The sequence below is a fragment of the Symsagittifera roscoffensis genome, chromosome 6 (assembly GCF_963678635.1).
Source record: "Symsagittifera roscoffensis chromosome 6, txSymRosc1.1, whole genome shotgun sequence".
NCBI classification, from domain to species: Eukaryota; Metazoa; Xenacoelomorpha; order Acoela; family Convolutidae; genus Symsagittifera; species Symsagittifera roscoffensis.
The window spans coordinates 15,842,974-15,856,962 of NC_087067.1; the positions used below are offsets into that span (position 1 = coordinate 15,842,974).

At 33.0% G+C, this 13,989-nt stretch overlaps 1 protein-coding gene across 9 annotated transcripts in view; it reads left to right on the top strand.

The window, feature by feature from the left end:
- LOC134847911 (cGMP-inhibited 3',5'-cyclic phosphodiesterase 3A-like) overlaps nt 1-13,989 on the top strand; it is a 109,226-nt gene that overhangs the window by 25,576 nt on the left and 69,661 nt on the right. For all 9 annotated transcript variants that reach the window (XM_063865189.1, XM_063865187.1, XM_063865188.1 and 6 more), the window contains one exon: nt 2,742-3,244. In XM_063865189.1, coding sequence (XP_063721259.1) covers nt 2,742-3,244 — 503 coding nt within the window. The remainder of the gene's footprint in view (nt 1-2,741; nt 3,245-13,989) is intronic.

The following is a 13,989-nucleotide window of genomic DNA, read 5'->3' on the forward strand; positions in this document are numbered from 1 at the left end:
CCAATGAGAAACGAGAAAAGACATAATTAATCCAAAAAAAATAATAATTTTTTATTAATTTCTTCTTTGTCTCAATTCTGATTGGTTGAAACATTATTTGTCTAAATACTGACCAGTCTGAATACGCGGTTGTCTAGATACTGATATTTAACCCATAGAGACATAGTTGCAAAGTAGATATGACCAAGATACATAGATACGTAGATACTGAAGCATAGATACATAAACTGCAAAAACGCACATATATACTTAGAATGCTTAGAAACCTACTTATATGAACAAACAGATATATAGATATGTTTTCACTCAGGTACATAACTACAATTATACTTAGTTATACAAAAAATTAAATGCATGGATACAACGACCATGGATACAACTTTAAATCAATACATAGATACTCAACTACATAGAGAAACATAGATACAAAAATACAAGGATGCAATACTACCTATATGCGTAGTAACATAGATACATGTATACATAGGTTCCTAGATATATAGACAAATAGTTACTTACAGGCAAAGATGTCTAGATACATAGATACTTCTCTACGAAGATACATAGTGCAAGTAGATACACAGAGGCATAGTTAAAAAGAATCATGGTTAGATGGATACATACATACAGCTCACATAAATACAGAATTTCAAAGATACATAGATACATATATGCATGGCCAAATATAATTAATTTGGGTTCTAAATCGAAATGCAGCACGGTTTGTAGAAACTGAGCATAAAGCTTGTACCTCGATCCTCGGTTTTTGGCCTCAAATTTGTAACTTTTTTGTATTTTTGTCAAATTTTCTCATGTTGAGGGAAAAAATTTGACCGAACAAGCATTGCCTTGAAAACTCTCACGTCAAGCTTCCAGGCGGAACTCCCACGTCAACCCTGAATTTTATTTGTGCCGGATCGTGCAATTTTGCAAAAAGAAAAGTCCTCATCAAAACTGTGCGCACTCGCAATATTGTTCTTAGAGACATAAGTTTGGCTGTGAAGCGAATTTTACAAAAAAAAATAGTTGAGTTCAAGAGCTCAAGATATCCATTATTAGATTGTTGGATTCTATAACGGTCGTAGAATAATTATGCTGAAATCGGTGATGAGAGAAATAAATTAAACAACATAATTGTCATACTCATCGATAAAATTCAGCAATATTATGTTGAACTCACTATATCAGGGGCAAAAAGTTTCGTAAACACGTGAACACTTTTTCAAGAAACGTGTTATTAATTTGCCAGTCAATTTTTGTTGCAATTTTTAAGGGTCAATGATACAGTGAATATACCTATACAGGGGCGGATTTAGGGGATTTAGGGGGGGGGGGGGCGGACGCCCCTTCCCCTCAGGGATTCGACCCCCTGCCGACCCAAAGGGTCCCCCCTTTGATACTTTTTCAGAAATCCATTTTTGGCCGACCGACCCTAAAATTTTTCTAAAGGCGCCTTTGGCGCCAATATATACTAACTTTGAGGGGGAGCGCGCGCCAAAAAAAATGCGATTTTTTTGTCAAAATTTTTCTAAAAGTGCCCAAAAACGGCTTTTTTGACTGTTTTTTAAAAATTTATCGGGTCAAAACAGTGTCAATAGGGTCAAAACAGTGCTTTGGGAGAGCTCGAAAAATCAATTTGGTCGACCTAAAAAAAAATAAAGGTCGTCAAAACTTTCGATTTTTTTTTGAAAATCCGCCCCCCCCTCAAGAAAATCCTAGATCAGCCCCTGTACCTATATGAGTCGTGTTGCTTTTTTCTTTTTTTCGGAAAATATTTTGTTTTTTGTACACTAAAAATTCAGTTATGTTTGTGTTTTTAATGCTTACGAAAACTTTATGGCAAGTTTTAAATCAAGTGGCTCAACTAACTTTTTAAAACAAAATTTATTTGTTTATAACCAGTTCAGACCTTTCTCAAAAAAAATTTCAAAAAAATATCATAATTTGAGCAATGTAACTTTATTATACATAAAAGGAAAACCGAAAAAAGTAAACATAGAAAGTTTTTTTTTTTCAATAATGGACAAATTGTTTTTTTTTGCATCCGAAAGCTCTTGAGTTTTTAATTAGTTCACACAGCTTATGCAGCTTACTTAAAATAAAAAAATAGTTTCCAATATTTAGATCATATTCATTGTAAAACAAAATAAATTAACGAATGTCACATTTAACCCGGTTGATGCAGAACGCGTAAAGATTCACTTAATAACAACTGAAGGCACGCCGGTATTAATAAACTCAATTGAGCAAAGTTATTTCAAACTTCGATTTTTTGCTCAAATGAAGTCTCAAGGATATTTGTCAGAAAAATTAGGCTGCAGTAAACGTATATTTGGCTGAAAATTGCATGGCAGAAGTTAACAAAAGTCTTTGGCAATTTTCATCTGGTTCTTGCGCTCAAGCACTAATATGTTCGAAGTCCAACTTAAATAGATCATTTTGAGGAAACGGTTGCAAATACTGTGGAAGTAGCAGTTTTCGATCTTTAAAAAACTTTGATCCAAGAAGATCAATTTTAAAAGTTTTTTTAATTTTCCCATTTTTTTCATTTATAACATATTTTCTTTCAAAAATTTAATTACCAAAAATCTCTATTTAATTATTTTTAAGTGCAGATTGTTTTGTTAAATAACAATGCCCTTTCTGGAACAAGATTTTTGAACAAAGCGTTATTGTTTTTCAGACACTCAGAGAAAAGAGAAAAAAAGGTTGTAACTGATTGAAATTCATTTTTGTTTCAGCTCTGACATTCTGCAGAGCTTCCACTTTTCTCAGCTACCTTCCGCAATTTCTTCAAATTGTGATTTGCTACGGGGCCATAATCGGAAGTGACATTTTCATCACTTACCTCGAAAACAATCTGGAGGGAACTCCGAGAGGAAAAAGACTTTGCCGGGACTCCTCGAGGAATCGATCGGGAAGTCGAGGGCGCAGAAGTGGCACGACTCTCGGAGATGAAATGAGAGGAGACAAGTCGCCAAAACGAAGAAAAAGTCGGCTCCCGAGTTTCGTCGAGTTTCTAAACCCGAGTGCCGAAACACGGCGACGGTTATCAAGCATAGGGTCGATCTGGTCCATTCCTCTGAGCAGGAGATCGAGATCGAATCCTACCGGGAGTGTACCTGCCTTGACGGCGAACAAAAACTCGCTTCAATCGTCGCGTATGTCGATTTCGACCCGGCGACAGAGCCGCAGACCATCTCGGAGAGTTTCGCTTCCATCTTTCTACACACCAAGAACTTCGGTTAGTCGTCCAAATTCGGAAATTTTATTGTAACAAGTTATGTCCACAGTAGTATATAAAGCGATGTTGAAGCTGTAAGTATTAACATATACTAACATATTTTTGGTGCTTTTTCTTGATATTTTTCTCATGGTCAATCAAGTTTACTATTATTCTGACTGCTAAATTGGCAGCATTTGATTCGGAAAAAAACTTAAAACCTAGTCAACACGCTGAACTTCAGAACTATTTTACGAGGGTAGTTATCAATTAAAGCGTTGTTTTCTTTAGTCTAAAAATAGAAGTAAAGGATCGAATTTTAGAAAAAAATATCATGCCTTTAGTATGCCAACCTGTATGTGAAATCTTTTATGACATTTTGTCATGAACAACATTTCTAAACACTCTAAAATATGCGAAAGATATCCCAATCACAAAAGCGGCAGTAAAGCAATTTGTTCCAAGTAACGCCATATTTCTCTTTTAACTATTCTGGTCTAAATTTTTGAGAAAATACTCCAAATTTGTCAATTGTAAAAAAAATCAGTCATTACAGTTGGAGCAAAAATTGCAAGCCTTTTATATTGCAAAGATAGGCATATTGCATCTTTTTAGATCCATCAAAAGCGTTCGATACTGTCAATTAGTCCATTATACTACAAATTTGTTACAAATTCTGCGTGCGAGGTAAAGTGCTTGGTCCGACTATTGTGAATGGGGGGGGGGGGGGATGTCTTGAGGGGGATGTTTGTATTCGGATATCTTGTAGTTTTTTTGTTTTCCAGGCAAAGACAGCTACCACAAAAAATAGTCAGAGAAAGTTGATTGATATATCATTTTAGAGCCCTTTCAACCTTGAAATTTGAAAAAAAATTGAAGAAAAAAAATAATTTTTGTAAAATTTTTTGTTTGATATTCAATTTTCGAAAAACACTTTGATGATCATATACAAACCGTTAGTTCTCTACTTGATCTTGTATTTCTCCAGTCACAACATCCTTTGAAAACGAGGCTAATTTGAAGAACATGAAAAAAGTTTTTTCTTAAAAGAATATGGTCGAAACATTCTCAGCTAGTTGCATAGATATCAGATATCAGTATCAAAATTACCATGCTGCTAAGCATCGAAACTGTCTGATCGAAAACAATTCGTAGTTTTTGACTATCAAGATTACAGTATTAGAACTTAAACGTGCGGAGTGCACCAAGGTTCAGTATTAGGACCTGTCCATTTTTTATATACAATTTAACAGAGAGTTAACAACACAAATAGGATTTCATTAGCAATTTAGATTATTCATATGAATAAACTGCAAAAAAGAGATTCTATATGCAGATGGTTAAAATGAAATTGTTTCCTCTTTGAAAACATAAACAGTTTAGTTCAATTCACTGACAAATGATTACTAGGATAAAAACCAGCAAAGTTCTCATACGGCGCTTTGTAACTGGCCGTAACGCCTTCAGCGTGCGTTCAAGATCAGTGATCGTTAAATAATGAAATATACTGAATTATCAGTATAACAAAACGCCCTGAACAATTGATTGAATTTGTCATGAATGAAATTTTCTGATTTTTCATCGAAAAAACTGGACTAGTGACCAAGTTTGCTTAAGCTTGCAAACTTATCATAATTCAGTTTTGAACATGAAAGAGCTTTAGTTGGACTTTTTAAACGTTTTCAAAATTTTCAATCTAATTTTGTTCGGTTTCATAGGATTTGCTCCCCGTTTTATTTATATAGTGGCTTTGTTTGAAAATTCAGTATTTGATGAAAAATTAAAAGAAAACAATCTTCAATAATTTGCATAAACAAATTGTTTGCAACTACTATTTTGATTCCTCTAACTGTTATCAATGACAAACCCACGGGGAGAAAACAGTTTTATCGTATTTGTGTCTTTTGATTTGATGTAATTGAAGCTATTGTAGATGGTTCGTTGTCCTTAAAACTTCAGCTTTTTTTACCATTTGTTAAACGCGCTGTGTAAACAATTAAATTACGTTGTGCTGTTTTTTTCTTGGTAAATTTTTTGGATGTTTCAATGAATACAGAAATGAAAACAAACTCAGCTCTCCATTTACGAAAAACAATACAGGAAAAAGAAATGGGAAAAGAAACTAGAACATTTTTTAATTTTGTAAAACACGTAAATTTTCAAATTTTCCAGCGGAAAAAAAATGTTACCTAACAATTTTTTTGATTCAATTTAGTTTAACTTCAGCAGAAATTAACTATCATACTTTATTTTTAAAGCTCGAATAGTTTTGATGCCCTGATTGTTTTCTTTGAAAAGTGGAAAAATAACAAAAACAGTCCATCGTTTCATAACGAGGCCAAACTGTGCTCTATGTGAATTCTTCAAAAGGCCAAAAACAGATTTGTTGCAATCTCATTACTAGCTTTCTTAGCTATCGAAACACATTGCTAGCATTTTTTGCTATCATTGCTAGTCAAAAACTTTGCTTGCTGCTTGCTTTCTTTGATTTTCTTTGCAGTTGTGGATGCCACGAACGAACAAAAGGCTAAAACACTGTATTGCTCAAAGTTGGTCCATATACAGGTGAATTTAAGGAATCCGCAACATAATTTGGCAAATCCGCATTAAAACTTGCGGACTCCGAAACACTTTGTGTAATTCAAATTTAAATCATAATATGTCTCTGTAGTAAAGTTACGCTGTCGCGGAATCCGCAACTGTTAGGGGAATCTGCAAAATGTAAGCGGAATCTGCAAATTGTGAGCGGATTTTGTGAACAATTGCCAAACCCTCTTACAGTTGTGGAATTCGGAACAAATAGCTATTTTCGCTATTGCATTATCCGCGATAAAACTAATGTGCTGACAAACTTTGCGTTACACATAATTGAGCGCCAAGACCACAAAAACTTCAAGAGCGAAAACCGCCCAATTGCGCGCCTATCCAATGCACAGTTTGGCCTGGTACGTTTTTTTCAGTCTCTTACACATTGCCAACTGACATATTTCTAACTGTCTATCGGCTTTGTTTCGTATTTTGCGCTCTACTTTGTTTTCCCATCTAATATTGTCTTGTTTCATGATTCCGGTCAATTTGTATCAGCTCAATTTAGTTACAGTTTCTCAAAAATGGCTCCACAATATAGGCTTAATCATAATGTTGCATTTCAACTCTTATTAAGAATTTCAATGCTAACGGATTGAAAGTTTGCTTGCGGTTATTGATATCTCCATTCCCTCAAAACCGACCAAAAAATTTTTTCTCTAAGATTTACTCGGCCTCAATTTAATTTTAATTCGGTTAAATCGAAATCATTCGCCGCAACAATTCAAAAAAAGTAATTTATGGCAAGCAATGTTCACCCAAATTGGCGATTTTGTATCCACTGTAGTTTTAGGAATAATAAATGCAGGCAAAATAATTTTAATTTCGAACCTCGAGTCTTTCAATTTCAAGCTCCGCGAAAAAAACGCCAATTTTAATTAAGTTTTCTTAGTGTGAAGAACACAGCCCACAAAATGTAAATAACCGAGCACCGTCTTCAAAGCTCAAAAAATTAAACTTCCGTAAAAAAATTAGTGGATCAAAACTTATTTCCTTCCCTTAAAGAAGTCACTTATCGTAATTTGACTGCTTTTTCTCAACCGTGTTTATAAACATTTTTCAATTGTTTATTGGCTTTTTTTCCAAATATAACTTGTGAACTTCATAAGCAGCCCTTTTTTTAGTCTTTGGCGCTGTAAATTTGTTCCAAAAATTTTTTACTTTGACCTTTCGACTGATAATTAGCCCAAAAGTATTTATAACTTCTGAAATTTTTTGCAATTTTTTGGGAGTTTGAAAGATGTTAAATTAGCTAGAAGGACAAAGAGGGAATGAAATAGGAAATTTAGCTAAAAAAAGTTTTTAAGCAAAAAAACTTGGAAAAAATTGTTCTGTCTGTTTAATGAGCTTGTTCCTACGGTAAAAAATTTTTTGTTTTCTCCTGTTTTTTGTTTCATCAGGCTTTACTAAAGGGGACTAAGGTTGAGAGTTTTATCTTAAATGAGCTTTATTTTAGAAAAATAAGACAAAGATGAAAAGGAAGAAAAATATTGCGGTTTTAATCTTTTTCCGGTTTCATATAAAACTGATTTTTGGAAACTTCACAATAACAATTAGTGAACATTTATGAAAATAAGGGCAAATATCAGCCAATATGCCAAGCCACCCTAAAGCATGGGGTTACAGCAATTTGTGGGATTTTCTTTTTTAAATCTACAGCCGATCGTTTTTCCTTACTTAACAACGTAGAAACTAATATAAAAAGATATGATATGGCTCGTTTATTACTCTGCCTCGCTATAAAACAGTATCGATTGGTTTCGGAGAAAAATTTGGTCAATTTTTTGCTCGATTTTTATTAAACCCAGACAAAAGCACTGCCAAAAGCCATAGGAAATTAATGATGCGTTATATATAGGTTTCCTCGAACCCTGTAGCCAATCTTTTGTTTTCATTAATTGAAGTTATAGTGTTTATACTAAATTGGAAATCCGATTACCTATTTTGTAAACAAGACTGCATGTTTGGAATTAGGCTTACAAAACATGATAGGATTTTTTTCCAAGACAAATAATAACATACCATCGGCTTTTGCTTATAATCGCTTAAAATTCAAGATTGATTTGGTTGTTTACATTATCTGGTAAACGCGTTTCAACCACGATCACTCAGCTTACAAGTTTATCTTTTCATTATCAATTTATCTATTTGCGTTCTCTTGTTTCATCAAAAAACAAGTTCATTTTTGCTGTTAATTTTTGTTCGGGATATGGTTCATTTTTTTCAGCTTCAATGAGCAGGACCATTTTTGCCATTTGACAAAAAAAATTCCAGGTGCTATTATCCTGAAAATCTCTTCTTTTTGACCATTCATTCGATTTAATGCCATTTCAAAAATATGATTTCAGATAAAAGAGACAGTCCTTTAAAAAGGCCAGAAAACTATGGAGTTGATACAAAAGTTTCCAAAAAAGAATATTTTGTTCTATGAAGTATTATGATTGAAGCAAAATTTTACGATTCTGCTGTTTCTCTCTTTTATACTTTACGCCCACATCGTGATCAAAATACACGTTTGTAAGGTAGAATCCGTTTTCACGAATTTGTTGGGTTTTTTTTACGCAAAATCATCAGCTTTTTTAAAAAAACATCAGTTAGGCTCAAATAGTACATCATATTGAAGCCCCTTCAGTGGCTATTTTGTTTCCAAAATACGTTTGGGATTTTTTTTGGTGCTATTCACTTTTTTCAGAGGTTATACAATCTTTCAAAAACGGACTGAAAGTGTATTACAACTTCTTTATAGATGTTTTAGGTCATACTAAGTTGCTTATCCACCCATAATGAGCTAACCTCAGTTCATTATCAATGACAAAACATGGTAAATGTTTGGAAAAACGAAAAATTTTAGAGTTAAAAACGATCATTTTGAACAGTCAACATCCGGTTCAGAACGTTTTGTAAAATCTGTTTTAAACAACTTCACGAAAAATTCTGAATATTAGTGAGAACTTTGTGAGTTTTGAAATGATTGTTTTTTGAATAGTTGCAAAAATTCTCAAACAACTCATGCGCCAAATGGTCTACATCACATTTTTCCCGCTGCAAATTTCGATCCCCTTAAACTTAGTGGCACGTTTCACCCCTCACTCGTTTAAAAACTAACACATGTTAAGTTCCGTAATAAATGCGCAAAATATTAAAAGGGGAGTAATTCTAAAAGGGGAGAAGTGTGTGAGGGGCAGAGCGTACCACATTTGTGCCAAATGAAAAGGGGTGATGCTTTCTCATAACAAATTTGCCAACGAATGAGAAAAAACTGATTGTTTTTTATTTTCAAAAAGGATTCTAAGTTTTTTTTCTAAATATCAAAATTGTAAAAACAAAATTAAAATTTCTCTTCGAACTTTTTTTTCAAAATTGGCATGCTTCAGCAACAGATCGTATACGCAGAATTTTATTCAATGTTCTTCGATAATAACTGACCATATTTTATTTTATTGAATTAATAAATGTTACTCAGGTTGTTGTTTGTTCGGTAATTTTTTTTCAGAAAAGTGTCTACTAGAAATAATAATTTTGAAAACGAAAATGTATAGCAGAAATGCAAATGAAATAATTTTCAAAATATGCCAGGTAAAAAAATACTAACTATTTTTGGTTCCAAAAATTAAAGTTTTCTTCGTTTTCGGCAAGTCTTCAGTTGGCCTGAAAAAGTAGAAATTTTTATCACATGCGTTTTTTGGCTATATTTTTTCTTAGCCGATGAATCAACAAATTTTATGTTATCCTATCATCCAAAAACTGGATATATCGACCCAAAAAATAACCGGCGATTGATTTTGATTTATCGCCAAATTCATTTCAGTTCAGAGTGATAAAACAACAGTAGTAAGAAAACAGTTTGATTAATTGGAGAACTTTCAAATGGAATCAAAGAATTTTATAATTTTACTAGAAAATATTTAAAATTTTTTGGGACAAGTAACTTTTTTTAAAAAGACATACGCTTTTTAGTTCAGTCTTCCTTTTTTTCTAATGCAACTGTTTTTTAAGCGGACTTTTAAGCAGGGTCGTACTTTTTTAGAAATCCATTTTTGGCCGACCGACCCTAACGTTTTTCTAAAGGCGCCTTTGGCGCCAATATATACTAACTTTGAGGGGGAGCGCGCGCCAAAAAAACGCGATTTTTTGTCAAAATTTTTCAAAAAGTGCTCAAAAACTGCTTTTTTGACTGTTTTTTCAAAAATTTGCCTGCGGCGCACAAAATTTTGCGAAAATAGGGGCAAAACAGTGCTTTAGGAGGGCTCGAAAAATCAATTTGGTCGACCTAAAAAAAAAAAGGTCGTCAAAATTTCGATTTTTTTCTTTGAAAATCCCCCCCCCCCTCGAGAAAATCCTAGATCCGCCCCTGATTTTAAGTATGAACGAAAAGTCCGATTTTTCAACTATTCAGAATGTGTATTTTTAAGTGATGAGGAACAGAACTCATCAAATTTTTGGTATAGTGCACGATTCGTTTTGTCAGGAAAAGTTTTGAAGTTGAGTTTGACATTAAGTTTAACTTTCTTTTCTTTTCTATTTTTTTTTCAATGCAAATTTGTGCTTTATGAAACGAAAGCATAGACTGTTCGTACGTCTATGCTTCACCATAAAAAAACCTTAAAACCTTCATCATATTATTTTTGCCGTAGGTTTAAGGTTTTGGGGCTCTTTTCTCTCCTCAAATTTTGTAAATGTTTTTTTTAGGTCCACTCAAAATATTTTCAGTTTTGGTTGATCAAAACATGTGTCATCGAAAGATTCTTTGATAACAGACAGTAGCGCATGTGGATGGGTTTAGGCCCTTTTCCCTCAGAATTTCGACCCCCTGACCACTCAATGGGACACATTCTGTTGCAATTTTACGCCATCTATTGTTTGACTTTAACTATACTCTATGACTATATCGACCTTTAAATTTTTCTAAAGGCGGTTTTGGCGCCGGTATTTTTAAACATTTCAATAAGCAGCATGGACTGTACGTTTAACTCGCTTGCGGTAAGAAACTCATAGCAAAATAAGGATTTTATAGTGTTCTGGAAAAGCTTCGAAAATCAATAAAAAGCTTCGAAAATATATTACCCCCCTCGAGAAAATCCTAGATCTGCATCTGCTCCCGTATTGTCCTTAACTTTACGTGCACGTAGCTGGGGGAAAATGACTCCACCTTCAAGCGCCCAGAAGGGATTCATTTGCCTTTTAGGGGCGTTTAATTAAAGCTAAAAGGTTTTATTAACCCTAAATTTGATTTCCACTTGATTTAATGAATCTCGTTTTTCTGTTAGTTTCTGATTAAATTTTGCTTTCATTACAGGAAATGTTTGTCTTCTTTTTAATTAAACTGTTTATGCCGCAGCAGAATTTCCAGTTTGGTCTATATTGTTTTTTTTTCTAAAAATAAAAATGATAAAAACAATACACATATATAGCTCACAATTCAAATTTCCTGTATAACAGATAGACAGACTGAATTTGCTACACAAAGACCATCCAACCTCTTAGTAAAAGAAACTTTAAACTGTTGATTGTTGTTATCGTTTTTCCTTGTTTTAGATACACGGTTAATATGCTTTTATTGATACAGAATTATCAATTTTGGTTACCTGACTGTAAATAAATTGAGTGGGTTATTTTTTATTTTGAGTCAGCGTTTGTTTGACAAACAATTAAGTTTATTAATTTATCTGCATAAATCGAGAAACAAAACTATGTTCACCAGGTTTGTATAATTCAATTGGTTCAATTGCCAAAAAACCGATATACTTTAACGAGGTTCAGTTTTTCAAGAAGGTCTAAGGTTTTCTCGACGGGGGGGGGGGGGGGGGGGGGGGGAGGTGGCGGATTTTATTTTTAAAAACGTTCAAAACTTTTTTGTCCAAGTTATCTTTTGATAAAAAATAGGCAAAAAGGTGTTTTTAGGCAGTATTTTGGAAAACCGCGTGCTTTCCCTCAAAATTAGTATTCACTGGCGTAGAAGGCGCCTGTACAAAATTTTCAAGGTCGATCAGCCAAACTTTGAAATCTTAAAGTAGTACCAAAGAGAGGATTTTGCATGTAAAAGTTTTCAAATTTTGCTTTTAATGTATGTGTTGACAATATTTAGGAGACAACAAAAACATCATTTTTTCATGAATCATGCCATATAGTTTTCAGGTATGAGTTTCAGGTATAATTGAGAAAATTTTTACCAAAAAATAGTAACAGTGACAATATAGTGTTTATTTCAGCAACCGTATTGGGTGAATTGTTAAAATTGGCCTGCAAATTTTTGTACAGCGGAGAATTGGTGATAAAAAACTTTTCAAGGAAAAATTTCAGACATTTTTGTAGAAAAAATTCCTATCTTACAACTTTATTCTAAGAAAAATCAAAAAATAAGATACGGTTTTTATTTACAATTAGTTTTGGAAGCGTACCACAAACTTTTGGAGATTAGACCATATGTAAACTTTGTTGGGCTACCTAAGTGGCTAAATTTTCTCGGCAATTGACCTGGTAGCTTTAAGTTAGTTTTCGATTGACTAAAAAGGGAAATAAAAAAGACCCTTTTCGAAAAAAGTTGTGGATATAACTAACCATTAGATTTCCGGAAAATGTCAAAGCAATTTTTGTTCTCGTCTATTTTTGTCTAATGTCAACCCATTTCGATAAAATTTGTTGAAAAACACAAAGTTGAAATACTCACTTTGCCTGGCTTGTTCAAATCAGCATCTTTCTCCTTTAAATCATAATTAAAGTCAACCAGAAACTTTAAATGATTGATTTTTGAATCATTAAAAAACCTAATCACTTGAGTTGAAGACTTAGATTTGTACAACGCGACAGAAGTCTTCTCATAAAAAAGTCAGAAAAATAAAACAAAAAAAATACTTCATTGATGCACTCAGCAAAATTAATTGCAATTTTCTAATTAAAGGAAAACCATCTGTATAATTTTTTTTTCGGCTACAGAACCTAATCATTTGTCGGTTTGCAGGTCTAGTTATTTTTTGGAACGTTGGTTCACTAAATGCACTCATTTTCGATTTACCCATAGATTAGTTTTTGATTTTTTTAATCTTTAACCCAGGATGTTTTTAATTTAATTGCACTCTTTCTTTGGACTGTTTTCCCGCTTTTTTCTACCAATTTTTCTTGCAATACGTTATTCGTACAATTTAAAATTTGATTGAGAAAAGCATGTAATCTTTTTTTTTCAGCGAAAAAAAAGCAACCTGTTTATAAGTGTCAGAGACACTAGTATAAGTCGTGTTGATTTGTTTTTTTTTTGGAAAAAAGCCTTAAAAAATTGCTCAAATAGATTTTTTGCAGTGATCATTGACTTTTGCGAGAATTCAATTCAATTTCATCTTTCTATAATTAATGCAAATCGTGCTCCACAATTATGAAACTGCAAATCGTGTTAACACCGTGAATAACTCTACCTAAAAATAGTTTTTTTTTCAGAATTTCCAGCAGACCAAAAAATTTCCCTTCGATTCAGCTTTCTCAAATTGAGTCTCTAGAAATTTTCTGTCTGTTTTCTATATTCATTCGCCGTTTGATAAAAACACTGAAAGCAAATACATTAAAAACGAAGTTGCAAAACAGTTTGACTCTCTGGAAGAATGAAATGGGTGAAACTTTTGATGAGACGAATGCACCCTTTATAAAGTAAAAATATCTGCTTATTCCGGGGGTATTTTCAAAAGGAATGAAAGTATCTCAAAAATACATACATACATACATACATACATACGTACATACATTCATACATACATACATACATACATACATACATACGTGCATACATACATACATACATACATATATGCATACATACCTCCATACATACATACATACATACATACATACATACATACATACATATATGCATACATACCTCCATATATACATAACATACATTTATGCATACATACATACATTCATACAAACAAATATACATACATACATACAGCATAAAGCTATCATTTTTTATCCATTAGATTTCAGTGCGGATGGCTACATTCTAATGGTGAGGGTTCTCATGCTTGAAGGACCGAATGCTTGAAAAATTTCAACCAATCAAAATCGCTAAGCGTTTCTATTGGCTAAATGCTTTTCTCACAAAATCGAAGTCAATATGATTAGAAAATGTATTAAATCAGTGGAAAATAATCAAAAATACTTCAAATTGCGGGTTACAACCGCAATACTAT